We start from the raw sequence: 14,185 nt of genomic DNA on the forward strand, positions 1-14,185 counted from the left end.
TCATCATAAATACGTCATCAAGCCATTCAAAGTTTGTGCTTTAAAATATTAATAAAGTAACTCTGTTGTTATCATAGGAACTACTTTTAAGTATTCATATAAGAAATGCTGAAAAATTCTGAGCTCTTAAATATACGGTGCATAATAATAATAATGGAGGTTAATTTCAAATGGCTTAATATTAATGATGTCCCCCCCTAATATGTATGTATGCGTATGCGCAGTCAACTCACCCTTAGTGGTGGTGTTGGCGGCGCTGTCGCTGTAGTCGTCCGAGTCGGAGCGCTCGCGCCAGGCGTGCGGCGCGGCGGGCGCGGGGGGCGCGGGCGCGGGCGGCGCAGGGGCGAGGGGCGCGGGCGCGGCCGGCGCGCGCAGCCTGTGCCGCGCCTCCACTGTCGAGCACTTCGACAGGCTAGACTCGTCTGCGGACGAGGGCGCCGGTGTTAGAGGATCTGGGGTTACTGTGACTAGATTGGATGTGGAGTGTAGTGGCAGTATCAAATAGTAGATTGATTTGCCGTTTCCTTCAGCGCTTTTAGCTGTAACGTTTAAAGTGTTTATTTGTCGAGTTTTAAAACCTTTTGCGTAAATTCACACAATATAATAGTCTTTTTGGTACTCATTCATAATTATGCAATGTACAAATTAGGCATAAACGTCCACACCACAGTGAGTGAGTTTGTAGTGCACATTAGCTCTATATATGTATAGCGTATTGCGTGCGGTGGGCAACATTATGTGTGCATGTTGTAATATACAGTGTGTCGTGTAATACGTAGTTAGCGTGGAGTTCGCTCGCTCACCGTATCGGTAGTGGTCACAGGCGCGGCGGCGGCGGTGCGGCGCGGGCGCGTCGTCGTCGCGGCGCGCGAGCGTGCGGAACTGCAGCGAGTGCGCCGCCGCGCCGCCGAACGTCGCGTACGGGCTGATCTCGTACAGCTCCGCTGAAACATCACACTTCATCGACTAACGTTCACCATTGAAACTTCATTTATTTAGCTTTTATCTTTAGCAATAGTAAAGAAGTGGAGTTTTGGTGATTTATAAATCCGACTATAACTTATAATATTGACTTAAGTTGATGTTTATAGACCAGCTAGCTTGGGTTAAAAAAAGATGAATATAATGTTTATTTACAGGACAAAAGTATGGAGTTCCTTCTAAACGTATTAGCTGCATAATTAAGAAATGTGAATATAATGAAATACCTGATGAGTCATCATTAGACTTCTCATTGCCGTTGATGGAAGATGATGAATATAACTTCTGTCCCTCTCTGAGCTTCTCCCTTTCAGCCTCGTTGCTCTCGCTTAGTTTCCTGTTATCCCTTAGGTAATGGTCATTTGAGAAACAGAAAAATCTGTGAATGAAAATCGTAGTAAACTAATTATATATACATAACGTACTGCTGGTAATTCAGAGCAAAATTATAATTGAATATCCTGTGTTTTGACTTGTTCATTATATAGGTCCTCACAATTATTATAAGCTTAAACTACAAACTTAAGCATTTGTAAAATTAGTAAGTTCACAGTGTCTTTGATTGACGTCGCAACGGAGCGATCTTTTATTGTGATTTTGGGTATCGAGATAAAGATAGTTCTTTACTATTTCGGGGGTGTGTGGGGGCGTGTGGGAGTGTGGGGTGTGTCCGCTTACTCACTTGCGTTTGGCGTGCAGCAGGCAGAGTAGCGCGGCGAGCGCGGCGGCGAGTAGCGCGGCGGCGGCGGCGCACGAGACGAGCACGGCGCGCGCCCCGCCCGCGCCCGCGCGCCCGCCGCCCGCCGCGCTGCCCGGCTCCGCGCGCCGCAGCGACGGGATGCGCCCTGCCACCACACCATACACCATGTTATGTACAAGTCATTATTGAATTCATTAAGCCAAATAAATGAACAACTGAGGAAATATAGTTTGAAAATTAAAACACGCTTGAGGCAACTAAATCATATCACTTTATTTTTCATGTGTATAGAGTGTATACGCATGAAAAATTAAAGTGATATAGTATATAGTATATGTATGGTATAGGTAAGAAAATATTATTTGGGTGATCTTAGTATATTATTACGAGAACAAAATGTTAAATTGCATTGTCAAAGATCCTTCGTACGTGTATAAAGTTTAAAATAAATCAGTCCAAAATGAGTCAAAATCAAATGTTATTCGTTGTACAAACCTATAAACATACAGGTGAAGCTAATAAAAGCGTGATTCATTTGAATTGCATAGAACATAAAGCACATAACCGCGTGACATACCGCCGGCGAGCGTGTGCGTGTCGGCGAGCAGCGTGACGCGCTCGGCGCCGGCGTCGCTCCACGCCTCCACCATGAGCTCGTACCACGTGGCCGGCGCCAGCTCGCCCACCACGTAGTTCGCGCCTGTCAGCGTCTCGTCCACCTGCCGTGCACACACCATTATTCTCATTTTTAAGGAGGGCAAAGGATAACGCATTATATTATATTTGAATAAGAAATATATAGACAGACTAGCTGCACCCGGCAAACGCTGTTCTGCCTTACTCTTATCGTTTAGTGGTATGAAAAATAGATGTTAGCCGATTCTCAGACCTACCCAATATGCTTACCAAATTTCAGAGGAATCGGTCAAGCCGTTTTGGAGGAGTATAGAGACTAACATTGTGACACGAGAATTTTATATATAAGAAGAAGATATGCACAATTAATCCTCAGTGAACGACATGTGATGTACTTTAATTCTTATTGTTCGGGCAAATAAATAAAAAAAAAAATTATTTAAATTTATTTATTTATTTTTTAGGTTGTTGTTAAATATATATAATACTAGCTACGCCTTGCGGTTTCACCCGCCTAAGTCAGTATCCCGTAGGAATATGGGGATAAAAAGTTGCTTATATGTTATTCCAGTTGTCCAGCTGTCTACGTACCAAATTTCATTGCAATCGGTTCAGTATCTTTGCGTGAAAAAGCAACGAACACACACACATCCTTACAAACTTTCGCATTTATAATATTGGTAGGAGGTAGGATTAGCAGGATTTGCCTGAACAATAAGAATGGACTCGTGCTGATAATATTAAAAAAAGTGTAATTTCGATTGAGATTCTTCAATCAGTTTAAAATTAATCCGTGGTAAGAATATAATATTGATGTTTGTCACACTTTCACGCAAATCAGCCAATCAGCTTGTATCATATTTGGTTCATTGATAGATTCTTGTCTGCATAAGCATAAAGGCTACCATTTTCGAGTACCACGCGATTGAAGGCGCGGGCTCCAGCTATTCAATTTTAAAAAATTTGTTAACGCACCTCTTTAGATATTTTATTGGCGATTTTTCTCAAGCTTTTACTGAGCAGCAAGCCCAGGCAAATAGCTAAAACACTAGCAGACTAGAATCCTCAATGGATGGGATTGACAGACGCGTAAGGCATTTTGCTTATAGTTCGGCCAATAAGAGTGAAAACTCCAGCTGACAATTATTCAAATCATAATTAAAAAATATATACCAAAACCTTCCCGTAATTCCGGTCTGAATCGGAACGTTCATTGTCACAAGTTTGTACTACGAAACTCTGTCAGACTCATTTAAAATCATTTTTGTAAAAAAAATTGTTGTTGAAATAAATCTATGTACAATCGCCTTTGACAAAAAATATTTATATAGTAGGTTGGGCATAAGGGAATAGTGGCTCACGTGATCGTAAGCGAAATCCATGCTTGTCAAAATGTTATTATTGTTATTTATATGGAATTGAAGTTTTGTTAACAGGGACCTTGATCCAGTGCTCGTCGCCCGCGCGGCGGTAGGCGAGGCGGAAGCCGAGGATGGGGCAGCCGGCGTCGCGCCACGCGTACAGGTTCACCTTGATCGCCGTCGCGTTCATGTGCACGTGCTCCTCCGGCTTCGGCGGCTTCGGGCCTGGGCCACATATCACACACCATCATCATCATGGTTATACTCGTAGTGGTGGTAATAGCAATAGTCGTGGTCATGGTCATAGCTACAGTCATGGTTTCAGTTACGGTCAGGGTCACGGTCATCGTCATGGTCATATTCTACTTGGTCGCGGTCGTCATAGTGGTAACAGTCCTGATTGCGATCGCGATCACTTAGTGGTTTTAATATGCTCATATAAAAATGTCGGATAAGAGCACTTATAAAATTGTTTAATTATTGCAATTAAATAATAACAACTCAAACTTACGTCCTCCTCTAGTTGTAGCAGTGAGAATCTCACTCGGAGGACCCAAAGAGATTTTGTTTTGCGCTTGAATCTTTGCGTTGTACGTGGTGCCGCATTTCAACATGTCCATCGTGTACGAGGTCAACTCCGGAGACAGCTCCACGCTGTGCCATTCCTGCTCCGAAGCTTGTTTGTAATGAAGGACGTAACCTGCAAATAATTTTAACAAAAATTTGACATATTTTATAAAGCATATCAATTCTATAAAACTAAAAATTAAAAATTAAATGTCAAAAAGATTACAGAGTATCTACTTTTGTCGGTTAAAAATAGTATAAGGAGTATGATATTATGTTTAAGAGCAGGCGATAGAGAAGTTGTGGGAGCGGTTAGTCACCGAGCACGGGCGAGTCGGCGGGCGGCAGGCGCCACAGCAGGCGCGCGCTGCTCGCGGTGGTGTACTGCAGCGACAGCGCGGGCGCGCCGGGCGGGCCCAGCGCCCACACCACGTACACTATCGAGTCCTCGCCGATGCTGTTGTGCGCCGTGCACGTGAAGTTGCCCGACGATTGCTCGTTCACCTCTGCAATTGTGACCCCGTGATGTAAATGCCGTAAACAATTCAACAATTCAACGAGTTATTAATTATCATATTTAAAGAAAGAAACAAGTTCAACGAGTTATTGATTATCATATTTGAAGAAAGAAACAAATTCTCCATTTAGAAAGCTTTATTTGTCATCAATAATTCACTAGTGACGTTATTACAAGGACACAAAAGTGAAGTGAAGCACAAGTTACCGCGTATGTGCAGGTGGCCCTTGCGCGTGACCTGGTAGAAGTGGTGGTGCGTGACGGGGTCGAGGCGGTGCGCCCAGCGCGAGCGCGGCGCGGGCGCGCCCACGCACGAGCACGCCAGCAGCGCGCCCTCGCCCGCGCGCACGGTGCGCACGCCGCCGAACGACGCGATGCGCGCCGGTACTGTTATTGTTTCAGAGTTATAAATAAATTATAAACACGCACGTAAGACTTTTTCGTGCTTTTAATATTTTTAGTGTTTTGTTTATTGGCAATTCTGCAAAAAATTACACTGCATTTTTCAATTTTATCAAAAGTATTGCGATATATAGACACAGGTAAAAGGTTAAATTTCGATTATTTGTTTTTTAATAATAAATCGTGCAAATGAAAATAACATCGTGGCTAAAAGGTAGAAACTATCTTACTTCTAGCACTGGGACCCTGTCCCACGACGAGTGTGGACTCGCCCTCGCCCGAGCCGGTGGTAGCGGACACCCAGAACTCGTACAGCTGGTTCTCCATCAGGTTGCGCACCTGGAACAGCAGCTCTAGCTCAGGGTTCTTCTCTGCTGCCACTGTGAAACTCGAGTGCTTTCCCAGCCTGAAAATGCGCAATAAAAGTAAAAAAAAATGATGAATCAAATTAAATAACATATGAAATCCATGGTCACATAGTTTTAAGGTAGATGATAACATTTATCAGAACAGATAAAATGAAGAAATGATAAAATGACTTGTTAATTTAATGTCTCAGAAGTAGATATTTTCACAGCCAATAATTGTAATTACCTGCCAGCTTCTCGATAGTAGACGGTGTAGTGCGAGATGATGCCGTTTGGATGGAGAGGAGGCAGCCAGCTCACCAGAACCGAGTCACTCGAGTACGCGAGAGCTTTTATTTTCTCTGGTGCCGATGGAACTGTTATAGAATTGTTGTGATTTATTTATAATACTAATAAAATGTGATAGCTGAAAAACATTTTCCGCCACCTTCGTTCATGTTTTGTTCATGAAGTAATTGTATTAGGTACTAGCTGCGCCCCGTGGATTCACCCGCGTAAGTCCGTATCCCGTAGGTATATGGGGATAAAAAGTTGCCTATATTTTATTCCAGTTGTCCAGCAAATTTCATTGCAATCGGTTCAGTAGTTTTTGCGTGAAAGAGCAACAAACGTACACACATCCTTACAACCTTTTGCATTTATAATATAATAACAGGAAGGATATAATAGGATTAACAGCATAGTAGGACTTATGCAGTCCTTATGAATTTTACACTCTATTTCAAGATTTTGAATTTTGTTTCACATAACTCTACGAGTATGTAGCTAATTTGTCTTTCAGTTTAAAAATCTAGCTTTTTTGATGTACTATGATACAAAATAATACAATTTCTCAAAGGACAGGTTTCTCCTACTACCATCTATACCAAAAACGCTGAGCACTCACTATCTTCCTCGGTCATGCAGTAGACGGGCGCGCTCCGCTTGCCGTCGCCCGCGCTGGTGAAGGCGAGCACCTGCACCGAGTAGTTGGTGTACTTGTGCAGTGCGTGCAGATACGTGTCGGTCGTCGTCACGCGCTTGATCTCCGCCACGTCCGCTGGAGTGTTTTGTTATAATCATTGCATAAATTAGATACAGAGGAAATGCTTTTTCTATTACAACGGTCGGATGTATAAAAGATAATAACAATAAGGGATGTAGATCGACTTCAGACAAATTAAGTGCAATCGCAAAACCTCTTTATAAAGTAGTCTATTCTTTGTTTGTTGTAAGTACTGGAGCACGTGATGGCACTGACCGTGGTTGGCGGTGAGCGGCGCGTAGATGACCTTGTAGCCCTGCACGAGGCCGGCGCGCAGCGCGGGCGGCGGCGCGCCCCACGACACCTTGGCGCTCGACGACGACAGCGCCGCGCACGCCACGCGCGTCGGCGCCGCCTCGGGCACTGCGCGAACCGAATGCCTTACTTCTTGCTAACTCGACACAGGCGCTTGCAACCCTCCAGTGCGGATTAAAATGTCCGCATGGTTTTTTTACATCAGTAATTAGAGAAATTAGGCAATTTATTATGGTTGCCACAAGTCGTTTATTAACAAGATAATTAAATTTAAAAAATAAGAAGAGAATAAGAAACATTACACTGTGTCTAGCAAAACAGAATGTTCTTCTTTTCAGTTATTGAACTTATTGCTATTTAATATTATTATTCCCATACCTCCTTCAAGCGTGGTAGCGGTGACGGGCGCGGAGGCGGGCCCGGCGGCGACGCCGTTGAAGGCGCGCACGCGCACCTCGTAGCGCGTAAACTTTTTCAGCGATGACAGGCTCAGCTCCGTCGCGGACCACCCGTTTACCGTTAGGGTCCTGGAAATATTGATTAAGCGTACGATTCATTGAAATGATAAAAGCTATGATGAAAACATTAAAATATAACAGTTAATGTATAAAAAAAGCCAATTTAGTTACATCACTTAAACCTCAAGAACGGAATATCGGATAAAAAAAAGGGTTTCCAATGATTATTATTATATGCAAGTGGTGGTTTTTCTGTAACATAATTTGTACCCCGTTGTTAAATCTGTATTTGTGTAGAACGACAGATGATGTTAATAATTGTTGTGAAGTGTACTAGGCGCTAAACGAGTAATGCAACCGTAGCCACAACGGAGCCATGTCGTCACCTGGTGGCATTAGCATGCATGCCGTCCGCCGCGAGCTCGGTGCACGCGACGGAGTAGCCGAGCAGGTCGCCGTGCCACGCGTCGCGCGGCGGCGCGCGCCACGCCACGTGCAGCTCGCCCGGCCCCGCCGCGCTCACCTGCACCGCGCCCGGCGCCTCCGACGGCGCTGCGCCGCGCAACACGCTTGCATATTACTTGTTACTTCTACACTATACACTATGCACCTCACTATCTCCCACCACGCCCGGTACACTATACCAGTATACCATATACATCACATGCTTACAGACCTTGTAGTCAATACATTTAAACAATAACACTATTTACAGCCCTCGTTCATTCTTTTGTTTTATACATTTGCCCAGTTATATCACAACTTGCACATTTTTACATTCGATACATCTATAAATACCTATGCTCGTTAACGTTATAATACGTTATGGATTATTTTCTAAAAAGAACATGCTGTATATCATTCCGATACGCTGCTATTACATTCACGGCCAGCAATGTCACCGATGTCGCTCGTCACTAATATCTAATCTATATAATAATATCTACCCCCATTGAAAGTTAAAATAACTAAAAGAAACATATGTAGCGGTCATTGGCTTATGGTGCACGGAGAAACTTCAATAAGTTTATGTTTGCATCATTCATAAATTTTTATAAGTTATGTAATAAATATCAATAAATAAAAAAAATACTACGTACTTATAGACCGATTTGATTGATATTTCTTCCCTCAATACACAATACACTTTTAGTAAGTTTCGATTTTCTTAATATGTGTACTTTGAATTATTTTTATTATGGGAAAAAATGCATGTGTATATTTAAAAAAGAGCCCGACTAAGCGTCCTCACAAGGAAATATTTATCTTACCTTCTTCTTGCGTTTTTACCACAACGGGCTCGGTGTAAGCGCTTCGGTCGATCTGGTTAATAGCGGCGATCCTGATCATGTAAGCCGTGTGCGGCTTCAGACCGCTGAGTAGAGCTTCGTAGTGTATGTCTCCCTTTTTCGTGAGCCTACAAATTTACATATAAAGTCGTTAAGAATTAAAATAAATTCCGGGTTTTTTTAAGTGAAATTATTACATAATGCTGTTAACTTATTAAAAAAAAAACTGAATTCTGTATTGCATTAAGCATATCTTTAATTTGATATATAGAAAAAAAATTAAATATAATAATATTTATCAAAATAAAAGCATCCCCTAAGGTCATATTATTGGGTTTTTGCAAGAAGGCCAAATTTCAAAATGAAATCATGAACTAACAATAAGTCGCGCAAGATGCAAAAATTACCGAAGAAGTTTTTGTATGAAATAAAAAGGTAATTTTAGTCATGAATTATTATAATATGAAAATAAGACATAAAATGCTTGTAGACTACTATGTAAGTAGACTGTAGTGTATAGGGCGAACGAAGGGTAACTCACACGAGGTGCGGGTGAGCGGGGCCATGCACGGATACGTTGAGCGTGTCGGCCGCGTCCCAGTGGTCGGCGCGCGGCGCGCCGGCGGCGGAGAGCGCGGCGCGCTGCACGCCGAACGCGGCCAGCGGCGAGTTGCCGTCGAAGCCCTGGCTCCACGCGAGCCGCACCGCGCGCGACTGGATCTCCGTCACCGACAGCGACTGCGGCCGCTCCGGCTTCTCTGCGCGTCACACACTTCATTACACTCTCAGTGTGTTCATGTGTCATAATGACTGTATTCATTGACTGGCACTTAAATAAACTGAATGTATTTTATACTTAACAAGAGAAAAATTAATAAACTAAAACAAATAAATTAACAGGCCATTACCAAAATTAACCAATCAGAACAGAACACCACTATCACATTCAATTTCTTTTCGATAAGATTTCGTCTCAATCACTTTGAAATAATTTGTTAAGAAAAAGTTTAGCGATGTCGTGTAGTTCCATAATTAAATGTGCAAGTTTTTTAACCTTGTAGAGTAGACAAGTTATACTGAAACACAGAACGTTACTAATTCCAATTAATTTGCATTTACTTGTGAATGTATATATTACATACTAGATAATAATCATTGGAAAAGCTACCTTGGACGGATAAATATATATAATGGTCACTGTGACCGTACGCGTTGACGGCCTGACACTTGTACACGCCCGAGTCACTTCGCTCCGTGCGACTGATGTACAGCTGCGAGCGCAGGCCACTGTCCGTCTTCGCTTCTGATATACTAATTCTGTAAAATTATGGATTTCAAAGTTATTTATTTAAATTGACAAATTAATAAAACTAGAAGTATGAAATGATTATTTTATAATATTTTTTTTACGAACTGTATTGACCATCTAATGTTGACTTGACGGCTACGTTTCCTTTCGAAACATCGAAGCAAGCCCGCCCTAACCCACCAACCTGTAAGTGGAGAGATCGAGCGGTCGCACCGCCCTGGACCAGGCGAGGCGCAGCGGCGCGTCCCCGCGCGCCTCGCACGCGAGCGTGGCGGCCGCGTCGCGCCGCGCCGACACGTTATGTGACGTCACCTCGAAGCGAGCCGGCTCTGTGCACATTACGCGCACCCGCTTTTATATACCCTTACTTACATAATTAATGTCCAAATTTGTGTTATAAATGCAGCACATTTTGTAGGCACGGACTTTAGGTTAAGTCTCTTATTATTAATATAGATCATTCGCAAACAAATTCGTAAATAAACCAAAAGACATATAATAATATCAAATACAGTTACCAAGTATTATAAATTGGTAAAATATGTATTATTGAAAAACTATGAAGTTGAAACATCAACAACTCACCATTAACAGAGAGGAATATATTCTTAGACAACGGGGTTCCAACACCATTTTCAGCCCTGCACATGTAGTAGCCCTCATCGTATGGCAGAGCTGACTCGATCCACAGAGTGCCGTTCGTGAGGAATTGAAAGCGACCTCCCAGGTTCACTAAAGGAACATAGTCGGACGATGATCCAGCTGAAAACATTTTAACAAAATGCTTATAATAAATAAGAACCAAGTAAGTATTTTTAAATAGTTAAAAAAGTATTACACAATTTAGCATTCAATAATTTATTAGGTCAGCACAGTGGAGTTGAGTAAGTAGTTCATTATTGCATTCATTTTTTGTGCCTTCGATATTTGCATAGTCATACATCCTTCCTACTAATATTATAAAAGCGAAAGTTTGTAAGAATATGTGTGTATTTGTTGCTGTGAACCGATTGCAATGAAATTTAGTACGTATGTAATAACGTAACGTAATACGGTACAACTCGAATAACATATAGGCAACTTTTCATCCCAATATTCCTACGGGATGCGGACTTACGCGGGTGAAACCGCGGGGCGCAGCTAGTATATTATAAAGTTATTTACTTCAAGTACATATTTGTACTGTAACTTTTTATTCCTGATCTGCAAGCGTGTACAAATCAACTTGGCTTTTAGTTTTATATTAGTTTACTTTTCTATCATCTATGAAAGCTCCTCACCTCTCTGCTTCAACCAAGTAACCTGAGGGTTAGGCGAGCCGGTGGTCTCACAGTGCATGGCCACGGGCTCGCCGGCTAACACTGCCTCATCTTTTGGTTCCGTCACCCATTTTGGGGATACTGCAGCGTGCGAGAAATTGAAGGTTTTTGAAATAGGGCAATATTTCGTATTTAGGATAATTTTAAACATATTCGAGAGTTAGTTACTGCTAACCTATTAGGTTATGTGACTAAAACGTTTTGGCATTACCATGGAAAAAAGTAGGTGTTATAAAAATGGTATTATGACAATTTGACAGAGTATTTATGCGATCAAATTTCATCCTAATCTTACCTCTCCTAGCAGCTTTCCCTGAATAAAACGTTACAAAGGAAATGTTTATATTATATGAATGCATTACAATTATTCCAGATATTATTTATAAATAATATCTGGTATGGTAACAAATGTTTGGCCATGATGACTATCTGTAACGTTCTATGATGATGAAAATGGCTGTAATCCTTTATTTTTTTATAAACCTAGTTAATTTAGAAACTTAAAGAAATGCTATGTCATGAAGTCAATCATAATACCTTAGGCCACAAAAACAATTTTATATCTTATAAACCTTAAAATACCATGAAAAGTTGGTACTATATAATTGTAATAATTGGTTTTATTTTTATCCAAATTACCATTTTATAAACGAAGTTATTTACCATTTCCCTCTAGCAATCTGTAATCCAAAGATGTGCAAAACAAAAACAAAACAACTTAGTCTAAGTAAAGTGAACACTTTTATTGCATTTGTTGTTGAAAAAATGTGTAACGACCCGACATGTTAGAAAAATGTACAGTTTCGTCCACCAGAAAAATTTAAATCACTGCCATTTCTCATCAATATCGAATGTTCTTCAAATTCTATGTTCACATACGAAGGTCCAGGAGGATCTGTTCCCAATTTACAAAACGGCAGCACAAAATTTTCCGGTGGACCAGCCCATCAAGTGTCGTCAACGTCTAGTATCATCAGTGCATAAGCGTGACTATGTTGGTGGCGTGCGAGGATGGGTCTAGGTGCCAGTGCTGGTGCAGTGCTGGAGCATTGCCGGAGAGTACCTTTGACGACCAGCTCAGCGGTATAGTTAACTTTGGCCGCGTTGTTGGACGCGACACAAGTGTACGCGCCGCTGTGCCGAGCGGACACTTCTTTGAATACAAGATTGCTGAAAAAATCCGCTCCTCGCTCTTCCACCTATATCAGTAAAGACGCTCAACTCTTTGCCCAAATGTGTTGTCGAAAGAATCGTATGATTTTACTTCGAAAATTATTCTAATACATAGATATTTTTAATCGTAGTGCGCTCTCTTAGTTATTAACAATAATATTATGTATTAATTTCAAATGCCCTATTTTATCCTGCTCCTAAGTCCTAAAATAATATTTGAATGTGTTCTTTAGTTTGCAACTCAAAGGTCGACTTACGTCAACAACTCAACGTCCTTGATATAGAATATGTCATTGACACTAAGTAATATATAATATAGTTATTCAACGTCTATTGTAGAATGCTATTTACCTGCAATGACGATGGAATGGGTCCGTTGTCCTTGAGCCACATGAAGTGCACGGGCATGTCCCCCGAGATGACGCTGCAGCTCACTTGAGCGCGCTTCCCTTCCTGAAGGTTTGCTGAGAACGAGAACGGCTCTATTTCTGGTGGATCTGGAAATTAAATCCAGTTTATTTTCAATTTCAAGGCTGTGTGATTTGTAAGATGTAAGCACTGAACAAGTGACATGATGATTCTGAATTTAAGTTTAGATTTGATTGACATTTTTATTACATAAATCTAGATCAAAATATATCATATCAAAATGGGAAATATACCAAAATCCAATTTTCACTTAAAATGCCCTGTAAATTTTAAGTTTTGTTTTGTTATGTAAATATTCTTTATCTACTATTGAAATAAATAAAAAAATATTATTGCGATAAATAATTTTTAGTTTCAAATATCACTTAATGTAGTTTTTCAAATTGCTACAATTATCACTACGCCTCAGCACCAAAACCTAACACAAATGCAGCAAGTAGACAACAAAACTGACTGCTAACAACGAGCTGCAGCTCGCGGCGCGCGATCTCGCCGTGCGGGCCGGCCGCCGTGCACGTGTATGCGCCGGCGTGCGCCGCCTCCACGCGCGCCACGCGCAGCGCGCCCCCCGCTCCGCCTCCGCCGTCCCACTCCACCTGCTTGCCCTCCCGCTCCCACTTCACCGAACTGTGCGGGTGCGAAAGAGCGCACACATGTCATTACATTTATTCCTTATTTATTTATAGTAATATGTCGAATTTACGTAGTGCTTAAATGATTAACCTTTACTTGCTTCATTGGAAGTGGCAACCGAAATCAAAGGCAATTTATTACATGTATATTTTTGGCCCAATTTTTTCCCCAAAAAGAGTGATTCAGTTAAAATTAAATAGCGAAAAACAAATTAATACGACAATATTAATACGATTATACTTATTTATGTATTTTATACTTATACCTTTTCAGCAACAATTATAAAAAATATCACCATGACTCCTACAATTTTTAATTGAATACATAGTAGGTGTAGAATTATCTTAATGATTAAAGGGCAACCGTAAAACCGCAATTATGGATATAATATAGGAATTTTGTGTATGAAAATAAGCTCATTCACTTCTCTATGAAATAATTAAAATATTGTTAATAAGATTGCGCTTGATATTTTTTGTTCCGAATCATTAGTAGATTTTGTACATACATAATTCTAGTTCTTACTAAGTAGGATACTTCCTACTGTATATATTATATATCCTACTTCCTACTAATGTTATAAATGCGAAAGTTTGTAAGGATGTGTGTGTGTTTGTTGCTCTTTCACGCAAAAACTACCGAACCGATTGCAATGAAATTTAGTACGTAGACAGCTGGACAACTGGAATAATATATATACTTAGTCTGGCCATAAATACTGTTACACTTAATTATAAAAAAATATTACATTTGAATTTCGAATC

General features: G+C 41.1%; 1 protein-coding gene across 1 annotated transcript in view; it reads right to left on the bottom strand.

Annotated features, from left to right (window-relative positions):
• The window catches only part of LOC119838845 (Down syndrome cell adhesion molecule-like protein Dscam2), a 112,903-nt gene that overhangs the window by 2,058 nt on the left and 96,660 nt on the right, over positions 1–14,185 (bottom strand). The window contains exons 13-36 of the mRNA XM_038364985.1: positions 13,243–13,415; positions 12,711–12,856; positions 12,250–12,385; positions 11,148–11,267; positions 10,453–10,629; positions 10,052–10,196; positions 9,727–9,875; positions 9,100–9,316; positions 8,541–8,686; positions 7,656–7,821; positions 7,190–7,338; positions 6,773–6,919; positions 6,419–6,571; positions 5,759–5,888; positions 5,395–5,570; positions 4,970–5,149; positions 4,566–4,751; positions 4,190–4,378; positions 3,758–3,903; positions 2,259–2,400; positions 1,664–1,826; positions 1,209–1,360; positions 804–944; positions 229–422 (exon numbers count right to left, since the gene is read on the bottom strand). Of these exons, the coding sequence (XP_038220913.1) occupies positions 229–422; positions 804–944; positions 1,209–1,360; positions 1,664–1,826; positions 2,259–2,400; positions 3,758–3,903; positions 4,190–4,378; positions 4,566–4,751; positions 4,970–5,149; positions 5,395–5,570; positions 5,759–5,888; positions 6,419–6,571; positions 6,773–6,919; positions 7,190–7,338; positions 7,656–7,821; positions 8,541–8,686; positions 9,100–9,316; positions 9,727–9,875; positions 10,052–10,196; positions 10,453–10,629; positions 11,148–11,267; positions 12,250–12,385; positions 12,711–12,856; positions 13,243–13,415 (3,823 nt within the window). The remainder of the gene's footprint in view (positions 1–228; positions 423–803; positions 945–1,208; positions 1,361–1,663; positions 1,827–2,258; positions 2,401–3,757; positions 3,904–4,189; positions 4,379–4,565; positions 4,752–4,969; positions 5,150–5,394; positions 5,571–5,758; positions 5,889–6,418; positions 6,572–6,772; positions 6,920–7,189; positions 7,339–7,655; positions 7,822–8,540; positions 8,687–9,099; positions 9,317–9,726; positions 9,876–10,051; positions 10,197–10,452; positions 10,630–11,147; positions 11,268–12,249; positions 12,386–12,710; positions 12,857–13,242; positions 13,416–14,185) is intronic.

The sequence above is a fragment of the Zerene cesonia genome, unplaced genomic scaffold (genome assembly GCF_012273895.1).
Source record: "Zerene cesonia ecotype Mississippi unplaced genomic scaffold, Zerene_cesonia_1.1 Zces_u005, whole genome shotgun sequence".
Lineage (NCBI taxonomy): Eukaryota > Metazoa > Arthropoda > Insecta > Lepidoptera > Pieridae > Zerene > Zerene cesonia.